Source organism: Rhinoderma darwinii, chromosome 3 (genome assembly GCF_050947455.1).
Source record: "Rhinoderma darwinii isolate aRhiDar2 chromosome 3, aRhiDar2.hap1, whole genome shotgun sequence".
In the NCBI taxonomy this organism is placed as follows: Eukaryota; Metazoa; Chordata; class Amphibia; order Anura; family Rhinodermatidae; genus Rhinoderma; species Rhinoderma darwinii.
Window position 1 is genome coordinate 277,947,022 of NC_134689.1, and position 13,174 is coordinate 277,960,195.

Genomic DNA, 13,174 nt, shown 5'->3' on the forward strand with positions numbered 1-13,174 from the left:
AAAAAATATGGTGAAATCCTGTTCCATGTAAAACCCCCTCAAAAAACAAGGGGGCACTCCCTCCGTCTGGAGAAAAAAAGGTTCAACCTACAGAGGCGACAAGCCTTCTTTACTGTGAGAACTGTGAATCTATGGAATAGCCTACCGCAGGAGCTGGTCACAGCAGGGACAGGAGATGGCTTTAAAAAAGGCTTAGATAATTTCCTAGAACAAAGAAATATTAGCTCCTATGTCAATGTGTAGCAATTTTGTTTCATCCCTTCCCTTTATTCCCACCCCTTGGTTGAACTTGATGGACATGTGGTTTTATTTTTTGTTTTTTTTTTCAACCGTACTACTTGTGTGCGCATATATATATATATACACACACACTGTATGTATGTATATATATATATATATATATATATATATGTGGAGAGAGATAGAAATCACAGCAGTAGTTAGTGCCATATAAAGTAGCTGACATACACAGATTGTAGGGTTTGTGTGAAATTAGAAAAGCATGGCTGCTTACTTCTAGTAATGGTACCACTCTTATCCATAGTCTGTGCCTGGTATTGCAGATCAGATCCTTTCACCTGCAATACTAGAGACAACCCACGGACATAATTGGCACTGTTTGTGGAAGTAGCCATGTTCTAATCTTGTACAACATTTTATTTTTCTCCTGATCTGATCAGAGTCCCAATATTTTTACTGAACACTGGCCATTGTAGGGAACAATAAATTAGGTATTGTAAATGTTATGTGCATTGCTGCTTTTCTTGTACGTTAATTAAGCAAACATTATGATCGCAACATATTAAGTGGACCGTTCACTTGTACTATGCTGCCCTATTTGATAGCAGCACAGAATAGAATTGGGGGTGGGTGCGAAGCTTAGTGATATATGCAAAATATGGCCAAAAGCATGTGGATGCCTGACCATCCCACCTATATGAGCTTGTTGGACATATCATTCCAAAATCATGGGTGTTAATATGGAGTTGGTCCCCCCTTTTGGCAGCTACGACTGCCTCCACTCTTCTATGAAGGCTTTCCACAAGATTTATGCCGGATTTACACGCGCATGTGCGTTTTTCGCACGCAAAAAACGCAGCATTTTGCGTGCGCAAAAGGCACTTAACAGCTCCGTGTGTCATGATCATATGATGCGCGGCTGCGTGCTTTTCGGACAGCCGCCATCATTATGACACTCCGTTGGTATGTTTGTAAACAGAAAAGCACGTGGTGCTTTTCTGTTTTTAATTCATACTTTTCACTGCTGTTGCGCGAATCACGCGCGTCCCACGGAAGTGCTTCCGTGTGGTGCACGTGATTTTCACTCACCCATTGACTTCAATGGGTGCGTGATGCGCGAAATACGCACAAAGAACGGACATGTCGTGAGTTTTACGCAGCGGACTCACGCTGTGTAAAAATCCCGGACTGCCTGCACGGCCCCATAGACTAATATAGGTCCGTGCGAGGCGCGTGAAAATCACGCGCATTGCACGGACGTATTTAACGTTCGTCTGAATAAGCCCTTAGAATGTGTCTGTGGGAATTTGTGCCCATTCAACCAAAAGAGCGTTTGTGAGATCAGGTGCTGATATTAGACAAGAAGTCCTGGCTCGCAATCGTCGTTCCAATTCATCCCAAAGATGTTGGCTGGGGTTGTGGTCAGGGCTCTGGGTGGGCCAGTCAAGTTATTCCACACCAAACCATGTCTTATTGGACCTTGCTTTGTGCACTTGAGGCACAGTCATGCTGGAAAATAAAAGGGCCTCCCACAATCTGTTCCCACAAAGTTGGAAGCATGAAATTGTTTAAAATGTCTTTGTATGCTGTCTCATTAATATTACGCTTCTCTGGAACTAAGGGGCCGAGCCCCAACCATAAAAAACAGGACCAGGCCATTATCCCTCATTCACCAAATTAAATAGTAGTCACTATGCATTCCACCAGGTATTGTTCTCCTGGCATCCGCCAAACACAAATTTGTCCATTAGACTTCCAGTTACCAAAACTTAATTTATCACTCCAGAGAACCTGTTTCCACTGTTCCAGAGGCGCACAGTTATCTTTTCTGGCCAACTCAAGATGAGGATCCTGAACAGAAGACCCTCTTCCTCAAACTCAGGATTCCCTAGTATTATGAAAATTGGTTTTCTAAACTGCACAACCCCTTTAATAGGGTTTATTGCAATGTACTATAGTAAAGAGCAGTGGCCTCACAGACACTGTATACTGTCAATCAGTCTGTGCGGGTTTTTAAAATAAAAGACTGCAGCAAATTCTATTAAATTATATATTGCCGAGCTCAGCGGCCCCAGCTCTACCTCAAGCTGCCTTTTAGATGTGACAAATCTGCTTTAAATCATAAAGGATGAGAAAAAAATTTAAGCAAGTCTTCAGTCTGAAAAGACCTTTGGAACAAATAGCCATTAGTTGCAACCTATTGTTTTAGTAACGCACACATAACAAAGGGGTTGTACGTTTGGAAAAACCCATTTTCAAATACCCTACTGGGGCACTCTGAGTTAATGTAGTGGGGTCCATCATTCAGAACCTCCATCAGTTAGCTGGGGCAGAGAGCAGTTACAAAGTGTGTCTCTCTCACCCAGCATGCTTTTGCGTTACACGGACAACCCTTTCCCCGTGGTGGTGGTGGTGGTGGTGCTGCTGCTGCAGGGATTTAAGCAAGGTTCCTCTACATATTACAGGTGATCGATGGGGCTCCCAGCAGTGGTATAATCTGTGATCAGTTGATTTTGCGGGCACCCGTCTAACAGGACTACATGAGGCAGAGCAAATCATCAGTGTAAACCTACTACCTTGCACATGAGTGAGGGTATGTTCACACGCTTAACAAAATACGGCTGAAAATACGGAGCTGTTTTCAAGGGAAAACAGCTGATTTTCAGCTGTTTTTTAAGCAACTTGCGTTTTTTACGGCCGTTTTTGGAGCTGTTTTTCTATTGAGTCAATGAAAAATGGCTCCAAAAACGGCTCAAGAAGTGATATGAACTTCTTTCTACGCACCGTTTTTTTTTGAAAATTAGGTGTAAAAAAAACGCCCCAACGGAACAGAACGCCGTATTTCACATTAAAATCAATGGGCAGATGTTTGTAGGCGTTCCACTTCCGATTTCTCAGCCGTTTTTTGGGACGTTTACGGCCCGAAAAACGGCTGAAAATAGCCCGTGTGAACATACCCTAATACTCAGCTTTATAAATGATCCATTCCACTAAGTCAGTTTAAAATATGTGCTTCTTGCATTGTCATTTTTCTGTTCCTCTTTCAGTCTCTCCCTAGTAGCCAAAGCACAAGGACTTATTGACGTAAATTTTCATATCTTTAATGGAAACGCCCCATTACAGCAAAATCCAGTGGAGTCAACCTATGCGCCAATGCAAAGTCTTTGCCACACTAGTAAGGCTGGGTTCACACGTGGCGGAATTTCACTTGAATTCCGCTGCGGACACTCCGCAGCGTTAATCCGCAGCGGAGCCGTTTCTCCATTGACTTCCACTTTAATTTAGAAGTGTTCGTTTAGACGTTGAGTAAAATTCCGCTGCGGAGCATAGGCTGCGGAGCGGAATTTGGTGTCCGCAGCATGCTCTGTCTGTTGCGGAGCAGTGGCGGACTGGTTGCGGACTCATGGCGGAATTTCTCCATTGACTTCAATGGAGATTCTAAATTCCGCAATGAAGTCCGCAGCTGTCATGCACATGTTATGTGTGCTGCGGATGCGTCTTGCTTTTTTGACATGACATTTCTTCATTCTGGCTGGACCTATGTATTTCTAGGTCTACAGCCAGACTGAGGATGTCAATGGGGCTCCCGGAATTACGGGAGCGTTGCTAGGAGATGTCAGTAAATAGTCACTGTCCAGGGTGCTGAAAGAGTTAAGCGATCGGCAGTAACTGTTTCTGCACCCTGGACAGTGACTACCGATCCCAATATACAGCAACCTGTAAAAAAATAGAAGTTCATACTTACCGAGAACTCCCTGCTTCTGTCTCCAGTCCGGCTTCCCAGGATGACGTTTCAGTCTTAGTGACGGCTGCAGCCAATCACAGGCTGCAGCGGTCACATGGACTGCTGCGTCATCCAGGAAGTTGGGCTGAATGCCGAAAGAAGGACGCGTCACCAAGACAACGGCCGGTAAGTATGAAAGTCGTTTACTTTCACTAGGGAAAGTGCTGTCCCTTCTCTCTATCCTGCACAGATAGAGAGAAGGGAAGCACTTTTCCCGCAGTCCGCAGCAGCTAGTCCGCATCAATTTACTGCACATTTTGGGCAGATCCGCAGCCGTAATCCGCAACCCGGATTAGGTGCGGCATTGATGCGGACAGTTGCGGAGGAATTCCGCCACGTGGGGGCATGCCCTAAAGAGCACACGCTTTGTCTCAGAGACGGTTTGTGTGGCCTGTTATTTCTTGGAACTTTGGTTGAGTGAAGTCTTGCCGTAAAGTCTTAAAATACTGCAGTATTAAACATTTGGGTATGTATTGGATGATTTCTTCCAAACCGCAATCAAGTCTAATCTTAACTCTTAAAATGGCCATAATCCCTCCTGTCTTTACAAGCCATTTTTCTCTACTCAATCCCTTCTTCTTATTTTAATGCTGTTTTGCACCTAGGCAGCCTGTGGCCGCAGGCAATATGTTCACGCCATTGCGGTTGGTTCAAAAATGATGCACCCCCCCATGCTATTAACATGTTTTTGTGTGTACTTGGTAAGACCAGTAGTAGTGTCTCTAAATATCTGATGAATGGATATGGAACGCATCAAATAGGTGTTTAGTTTGAGGCCTAATAAAGTGCTATTCATATACAAATCCATTGGACCTTGTGTCTCTGCATTTAGAACTGGGTATCGTAAGTCCGGCTTTTCTACTTGGATGGTACACCGCTCCGTGTATGTGCTTTGCTGCCCTGTGTACATACACTGCTCTGTGGAACCGTGTATTATGCAGGGCAGAAGACTTGCGCTTGGGACTGTGCAGTCTATGTACTATAGAATATAATTTTCAGACCTCCGATACGCTGATCTGAGCAGGTAATTTGGAGGACGGGAGGCACCATTAAACTACTATGATTAATATACGCCTTTCTGGCTCATTCATCAGATCTGCGATGATTATTTGATAAGTGGGAGGCTGACTAATGGAACCCCAAATATCTGAGAAAAGCGGTCCTGTGTCCCCTGTTTGCTGGAGAGAGGTGGCCATACATGGCCACTCACTCTTAGGCCCCATGTATATGAACGTGCTTTTGCGGCCGCAATTCCCACGAAAATCCACGGGAGAATTGCGGCCCCATTCATTTCTATGGGCCGATGCACACGACCGTGATTTCCACGGTCCGTGCATGGCCCAGGAGCCCGGACCGCAGAAAGAACGGGTATGTCTTATTACGGCCGTGTTCTGCGGTCCAGACTCATAGAAAATAATGGACGTGGCCATGTGCACGGCCCGCGGCCGGCCAACTCGAAAATCACGGCCATGCACATGGCTACGGTCGTGTGCATGAGGCCTTACAGTGAGGACAGATTAGAGGGAGGGGATTGCCCAGAACAGTGATCTCAGGTGCCATTTGCATGTAGTTACACTTTTTCTAAAGCTTCCAGACCCTATAATTAGGACTCTAATTAGTGCTTTTTCTTTGCCCCCTGCAATTGTAGGACAATGCACAGAAAAAATATTTGCTGAGATTGCCCTAAAAAATATGGACGGTTCATAACTACAGTATCACATGGATTCAGATTACAGCTGTCAGCCATGACTTTCAATGGGTGCCTGCATTTCATAGTGCCCTATTTTTATAAGGCGTATTCTTCATGTGGAGCTAAATAAAATTTGCCATATGGTCCAATATACGGTATTCGATAGACCATGCTGTGAAGGCAGACTCTATTGAATAACAAATATTGGACCATATGGCAAATTGTATTTTTTAATGTACAGCTCCCAGTAAGGGCTCATTCAGACGAGCGTAATACTCGCCCATGTGCTGTGCCTTGAAATAACTTGCTTCACACGGACGCATTCATTTCAATGGGGCTATTCAGACATGCGTGCATTTTCACACAGCGAGTTTCCGTTACGTGAAACTCACTGCATGTCCTATATTGGTGCGTTTTTGCGCACCTAGTCGCCCATTGAAGTCTATGGGTGCGTGAAAACCACGAACAGCTCACGGACACACATATGTGTGCTGTCCTTGTTTCACGCATCAGTTACATAGAAAAGCAGAGAAATAAAAAAATGTAAAAGTGCTTGCGCGGACGTTAAAAAACGCGTGCCACACGCAAAGCACACTGATGCACACGGACATGAAATGTAGGGAAAACGCTGTGTTTTTTACGCATGCAAATCAGACACGCTCGTCTGAATGTACCCTAAGGAACAGTAGTGCCCACAACCTAACGTACAGCACTACTTTTATATGAATTAGTATGTATGTGAGGATCCTATAGTTCTGTTTCTTCAACTGTATCTATTTTGGTTTCACATGTTACAAAGTATTTCTAGCTCCATGAATATCCCTTCTATTACTAATTTAATATTTCCAAAACAACAATAATGTAATGTCACTAAATGCTTTTATCACAGTACAGCGGTGTTTTTTCTTCAGTAAGGAGAGATATTACACTATTCATGAGCACCGCCAAGTGTCGCTGTAATGTAAAGCGGTCTGCTAGTTTCTTACTAGACGCTCTGGCTTTAGAGGAAAGCAGCGTCGTTTCAACGTCACTTCCTTTCACGTTTCGTGGTGATCCGGGCTGGAGGGCCTGTGAACTGAGGCGTCAACATGCGTATCGAGAAGTGTTATTTCTGCTCGGCGCCCATCTACCCGGGGCACGGGATGATGTTTGTGAGGAATGACTGTAAGGTAAGCCGTGCCGTCTCCGTCCGGTGCTGCCACCATGGCTGTGTATAAAATACCGTATTAGCGCATGCGGAGCTGGCTAGCTGTGTCTAGTTTACATTTGGCTGGATGAGACCGTCTATTGTTGCCAATTGGACTCTGCCCTACGATCTTAACCATGTATGGTTCGTATGTATATATATAAAATATGTATGTGTGCATTTTTCTTAAATCTGAGACCTGGTGTGTGCCGGGTTATCAAATATTCATTAGATTGTTAAATATACACGTATGTAAACTATACTTGTATTTGTCCTCCGGGAAGCAAACCCATATTCCAATGCTGACATAAAATCTGCCACTATAAGGCCGGGTTCACACCTACCGTCGGCTTTCTGTTGTTCTGCTCCGTCAGAGGAGCAGAATGGAAATGCCGAAAGCGCCAGTTCCGTTGCACGATGGACACCACTGGTGGCTGACGGACTCTGTTGACTCTAATGGGTTCCATCAGGGTGTTCATGGTTTTACTGGGCACAATAGCGCAGCGTGCTGCGGTTTTGTAACCGGTATTTTCATACGGATCTGCGATAGAGGCTCCTGACAGAGCCTACAACACAGATGTGAACAAGGCTTAAGAGGAATTTTAAAGTTGTTTTTTGCTGTGAGAATTTCCATATTCTCTTGCGTTTCTGTGCTTGGAAACAAATGCCGGATTAATAGAATTTTATACATGTATGTGCGATAAATCACATTTCAGTGTGTGTATTAGTGTTCACGACAGGTAAATCATGGTTGTGCGATGTTGTGGTTTCTCAGATGTTTAGGTTCTGCCGCTCAAAATGTCACAAGAACTTCAAGAAGAAGCGAAATCCCAGAAAGATCAGGTGGACCAAAGCCTTCAGGAAGTCGGCTGGTAAAGAGTTGACTGTGGTAAGTTGTGACGTATAGCACTACACTTCTATAGCTCTATTATATAGCTTCTTCCCCGTGTACTAGTTGTATGCCAAATTCACTGCTTTAACCCTCTCACTGCCACCCATAGATTTTATTTTTATTTGTTTATATTTTATGTCCTGCTCTATCACATCACCACTCATCATGTTTTTATGTCCTGTTTGATTTTCCATACACGTGGAGGAGGCAGGGTATATTGTCATACGACAGACAGACTGCCTCACATCATTCTAACCGCGTTGGCGCAGCAAGTGTGTGTGTGTGTGGCGCGGCGCAACGGCTGCAATGCAAGCCCAATCTAACGGTGAAAATCAGGGGAACTGACGATTTCTGCTGTTATTCACTTGAATGCCGCACTCTGGGCTGACCGCAGCATTCAGGGGGAAAATTAGAAGGGCCCCCCCCCCCCTTTGATCGCAGAGCACGCTCTCTCTGTCTGTGTGTGGTCTCGCGGGAGAGAACACAGCGCAAGCCGCCCTGACACTGTCTGCAGCTGATTGGACAGTGTCAAAGCGAAGAGATCACGCCCCCTTGCCATTTAGTTAGATAGAAACGCTCCATTAACAGTTCAGGGGCTTATTTACATATCAGGCGCTAAATATAACGACACCGATATGTAAATAACGGAGGAAGATAGGAAAATAATTTCAAGTGAGACAGTGTTTGTGAAGCCCTGCCTATTACATGCTGCACGTGTATGGGCAGGTGAAAGGTTCTCTTTAACAATGATTTCTAGTAGGAGCGCCAAAATTGTCTGCATTCAATTACTTGTAAGAACTTTGAGTATGTCCATGTGTGTGTAGCATTATAAAGCTTCTATATTGATATATGCTATAATAATCCGCTATATGGAGCAAAGCCGAAGGGACCTAGGTCCCCTTATTCCCTGGGACGACAGCTAGGGTCCCAGAGGTTAGACCCCCTACTAATCATAATGTTATATCCTAGTTGTTGCAGATTTTTCCACTGTGAAAAGGCAGCAAACTCCACATGTGGTACACGTGAATTCACAGTGGATTTCGCCTATTACATTCCATAGGGAGAAATTCACTGTGAACATCCGTAACCGCGCGAGAATGCTGCAGATTTGGTAATCCCCGGCATGCTCTGATATTCGTGTGGAAACTGTTCTGCAGTATTTGTATGAGATTTGTGGCAATCGGGGGCCTGTGCAGAATAGACATTGCAATCACTGATCTCACCGTTTTTATTTTGTGCAGGATAATGCATTTGAATTTGAAAAACGAAGAAATGAGCCTGTCAAATACCAGAGGGAGTTGTGGAGCAAGACTGGTAACGTTTTTATTTTTTATAGATTGTTTACGGTTAATTTACCGTTCTACGAAATTAAGAAAATAATTTCCCTCTTCTGAAAAAACAATGGCCACACGCTGATAACTCTATTGTTTCTTATGATGCAAACTTAACCCTTTCACGCCACAGCCCTTTTTCAGATTTTCATTTTCGTTTTTCCCTCCCCACCTTCCAAAGGCCATAACGCCATTATTTTTCCGTCGATATAGTACTATGAGGGCTTGATTTTTGCAGGGACAAGTTGTCGTTTTTCGTAGCACCATTTATTTTGCCGTATAATGTACTAGGAAACGGGGAAAAAATTATTTGTGGGGTATAAAATGAAAAAAACAGCGATTCCGCCATGGTTTTTTTCGCGCCATTTTTATGGAATTCACTGTGCAATTAAAACAACATTCATTTTATTCTATGGGTCAATACGATTACGCCGATACCAAATATGTGTAGGTTTTACTACTTTTACAAGTAAAAACCTAAGTGTAAAAAAGAACATTTATTTTGTTTCGCCAAATTCCGAGAGCCGCAACGTCTTTATTTTTCCGTCGATTAAGTGGTATGAGGGCTTATTTTTTGCGGGATAAGCTGTAGTTTTTAATACCATTTTGGTGTAAATGTGACGGTTTGATCACTTTTTATTTCATTTTTTGTGGGAGATTAGGTGACCAAAAAATAGAGATTCTGGCGTTTACAATTTTTTTTTTTTTTTTTACGGCGTTCACCGTGCGGGTTAAATAATGATATATTGTGATAGTTCAGACTTTTACGGATGCGGCAATACCAATTATGTTTATTTTATTTTTTTTACTATACTCTAGGGGGAGAATGGGAAAAGGGGGGGTTTTTTGAACTTTTAATATTTATTTATTTTTTTACACAAAAAAACAACTTTATTTAACTCATTTTTACATTTTTTTATTAGTCCCTCTAGGGGACTTCAACCAGCGATCGCTAGATCGCTTGCACGATATACTGCAATACTAATGTATTGCAGTATATCGTGATTCTGACAGTCTCCTATGAAGCCCTGCCGGAGGCAGAGCTTCATAGGAGTACCAAGATGGTGGACCTGGGGGACTTTGTCAGACACCCAGGCAGCCGTGTGAACCAACGGCTCCCCCCAATCTCGCCGCGGGGGGGGGGGGGGGCGTTGAGACGTTACAGGGGGTCGCCCCCCTGTTTTTAGTAATTTAAATGCCGCGATCTCTATTGAACGTGGCATTTAACGGGTTAAACAAGCGGGATCGTGCTCGTAACCCGGATGTGTCGGCTGTAACACACAGCCGACACAATCGCTCTATGGAGCGGACTCAGCCCGTGAGCCCGCTCCATATTCCCCCGGCGGATGTCGGAAAGGGGGTTTTACACATTATAGAGCAGACAAGCCTTCATATAATGCTCTTTGCCGATAATTTGCCTGTGTAAACAAGGGAACGATCAGCAGATGAACGCGCAAACGCTCCATCATCTACTGGTCGTATCGTTTAAAAACAGTAAAATACTGTTGTGTAAACGGAGACGCACTGCCGACATGATGATAATGTATGGGGACGTGCGATCGGAGTAACGACCATTCGTCCCCATCCATAGCTCCGTGTGTCGGGAGCAAACAAGCGCCGATGAACGATGTCTCGCTGATCGGCGCCGATTATTGGCTAGTGTAAAAGGCCCTTAACAGTCTAGATTCTCTCCATGTTCTTCTCCGCTTCTATCCTTGCTCCATCAGATGGTATTTGTCTGTAAAGAACTTAAACTATGATGAGAGAAATGCCTCGTAGTCATCAAATTCTATATTGTGCTCTATGCGGTCTACTAGGCTGGTGTCCTCTCTACATTACACTTCACCTGGCTCCCAATCCTGAGGAGTCCGCCTGGTTATAAGCCTAATATTGGGGTGGCCAACTATCATCTACGTGCTGCTGGTGTAACTACGAAGTAATCGTGAGAAGCAAGTATCATGCTTATTGAATTTAGATTTTCAGAGATCATCCCTTCTACATGGATTAGTTCTCACCAGCATAGTCTCACATGAGAAGGACTGCCGGTGTAACACTGCTTGTGTTGTATAAACTTCACTGTATATTTATTCCTATAGTCCATTAGTTTGTGTATTACATTTTCTTTGCTCTTTAAAATATCTTTAAAATTCTTCCTTTGTAGTTGAGGCTATGAAGAGAGTAGAAGAGATCAAGCGGAAGCGACAGTCTCAGTTTATCATGAACAGGTAAGAGAGCCCATCTCGCAGTTGGCTTTTCCGTCTGTAAGGATCTCAACAAAACCAGGTTTAATACACATTCTCTCTTGTAGACTAAAGAAGGGCACAGAGTTGATGAAAGCTCAGGATATCAAAGAAGTCAAACAGAACATCCATCTTATCCGGGCTCCACACGCCGGTAAGTCATTTAGCTCTGCCAGAGGATTGTGACTCCTATCAAATTGTCATTTCTGCCATATTAGTTTTCTGATGATGTTGACACTGTTTTTGGGGGCCAACCATTGTGTAATGTTTACTCTATGCGAGGGCTATCACCTGACATTGCAGATTTACTGGATTTTTTTCTGCGTGCGTACACACAGCTGACTGGTCTGTCGTGTGACCTCACATTCATACAGGTAACATGATTGGTAAAGTTCAGTGGTGAATTTTACAGCTGGACATCCCTAATCTGAAATATGAAATAACATTTTAAAAGTTGTAATAGTAACCTGTTGCTAGGGAAAAGTAAGCTCTATATACAGGTGAACCGCAAAGTGTTAGGTTACCAGAACCTCTTTATTCCATGTCTTTAACCCCTTTGTGAAAAATGAGGAACATGTACGTTGTGAGTGGAAGGTGAATAATAGCTGCACTTCCGCTACAGTGGATGATGGGATTAGATGTAAAGTGATGGAGGTACAATCTGTCCATCCTGACATTGCGATCTCGGGGGTTCACATTTCTATATGGACAGCATGGGGTCTGTCTAGTAAAGGCCTGTGTTGTCCTTTAACAATTCCTGGTATTGCATTCTTTATTCAATTCCTAACAGATTTACTTGACTGCAAAACGTTTCGAAGGTGGTTGAGGGATATTCATATATAGATCTCTATTTCATATCTATCAATCTAATTTGTTTTCTCTGAGCTTTTTATGTATTTACACATTTTTTTTCCAGGAAAAGCAACAAAATTGGAAGACAAAATGGTTCAGAAGTTACAAGAGGATGTGGATATGGAAGACGTCTCTTAGAAGTGGATACAATCCTCCTCTTGACATTGTTGCGATGTGTACTTCAATATAGAAACCTTTTTACAGCACTTTTGGACTGTAGCGCAAGTTTCACATCTGAAGTCAGAGATCATGGAGCAAGACTTAGTAAAGTCTGAAAAATAAATTTTTAGTTCCTCATGATGCCTTTTTATTTTTATTCATCCGCAGTTAGTGTTGGATCTAGTTAGCAACATTTATCTTTATGCCATGGTGATGAGGTCTGCAAAAAACCTGCTTTTACTGGTATAACTAATGAGTATGATAAGTAATTATTGAGGCCAAATCCGTTAAAGTAGCTATCATTTTTATACCATTTTCTTCTAAGGCCCAGTTCACACTGAGGTTTTTTGGTGCTGTTTTTGACGCGGAAACACGGCTGAAATCTCCCATTGATTTCAATGGGAGGCAGAGGCGTTATTTTCCCGCGCGAAAAAAAGTGCACTCTGAAAAAAAAAGCGACATGTTCTTTCTTCCTGCGGTTCCATCTCTGACCTCCCACTGAGATCAATTGGAGGCAGAAAAAGCGTTTTTCACAGCTTTGTTTGCCCGCATCACTCAATTGTCGTGGCCAAAAAAATCCCTGAAGCCATTTTGAGGCAGATTTTTCTGCCTGCAAAAAACTCTGTGTGAACAGGGCCTAAGGCTACCGTGTATCCCTTGAGCCTCAGAAAAAAAGGGACATTGTTGCCTTTACATTTGGAGTCCAGATTTTATTTGGTTAACTGAAATGAAAGGATTTTGGTTGAATGTGTTCTGTCAGATCTGCATTTCATAGAGCATGCATGTAGTGTCATTTTCAC

The 13,174-nt window shown here is 43.3% G+C and overlaps 1 protein-coding gene across 1 annotated transcript; it reads left to right on the forward strand.

Annotated features, from left to right (window-relative positions):
• Window positions 1-6,736: 6,736 nt before the first annotated feature.
• On the forward strand, window positions 6,737-12,515 carry RSL24D1 (ribosomal L24 domain containing 1). The gene is made up of 6 exons (XM_075857980.1): window positions 6,737-6,883; window positions 7,676-7,789; window positions 9,034-9,106; window positions 11,285-11,348; window positions 11,432-11,517; window positions 12,280-12,515. Exons 1-6 carry the CDS (start codon window positions 6,803-6,805, stop codon window positions 12,351-12,353), a joined length of 492 nt encoding a protein of 163 aa, XP_075714095.1. The 5' UTR covers window positions 6,737-6,802; the 3' UTR covers window positions 12,354-12,515.
• The last annotated feature ends 659 nt before the right edge of the window (window positions 12,516-13,174 follow it).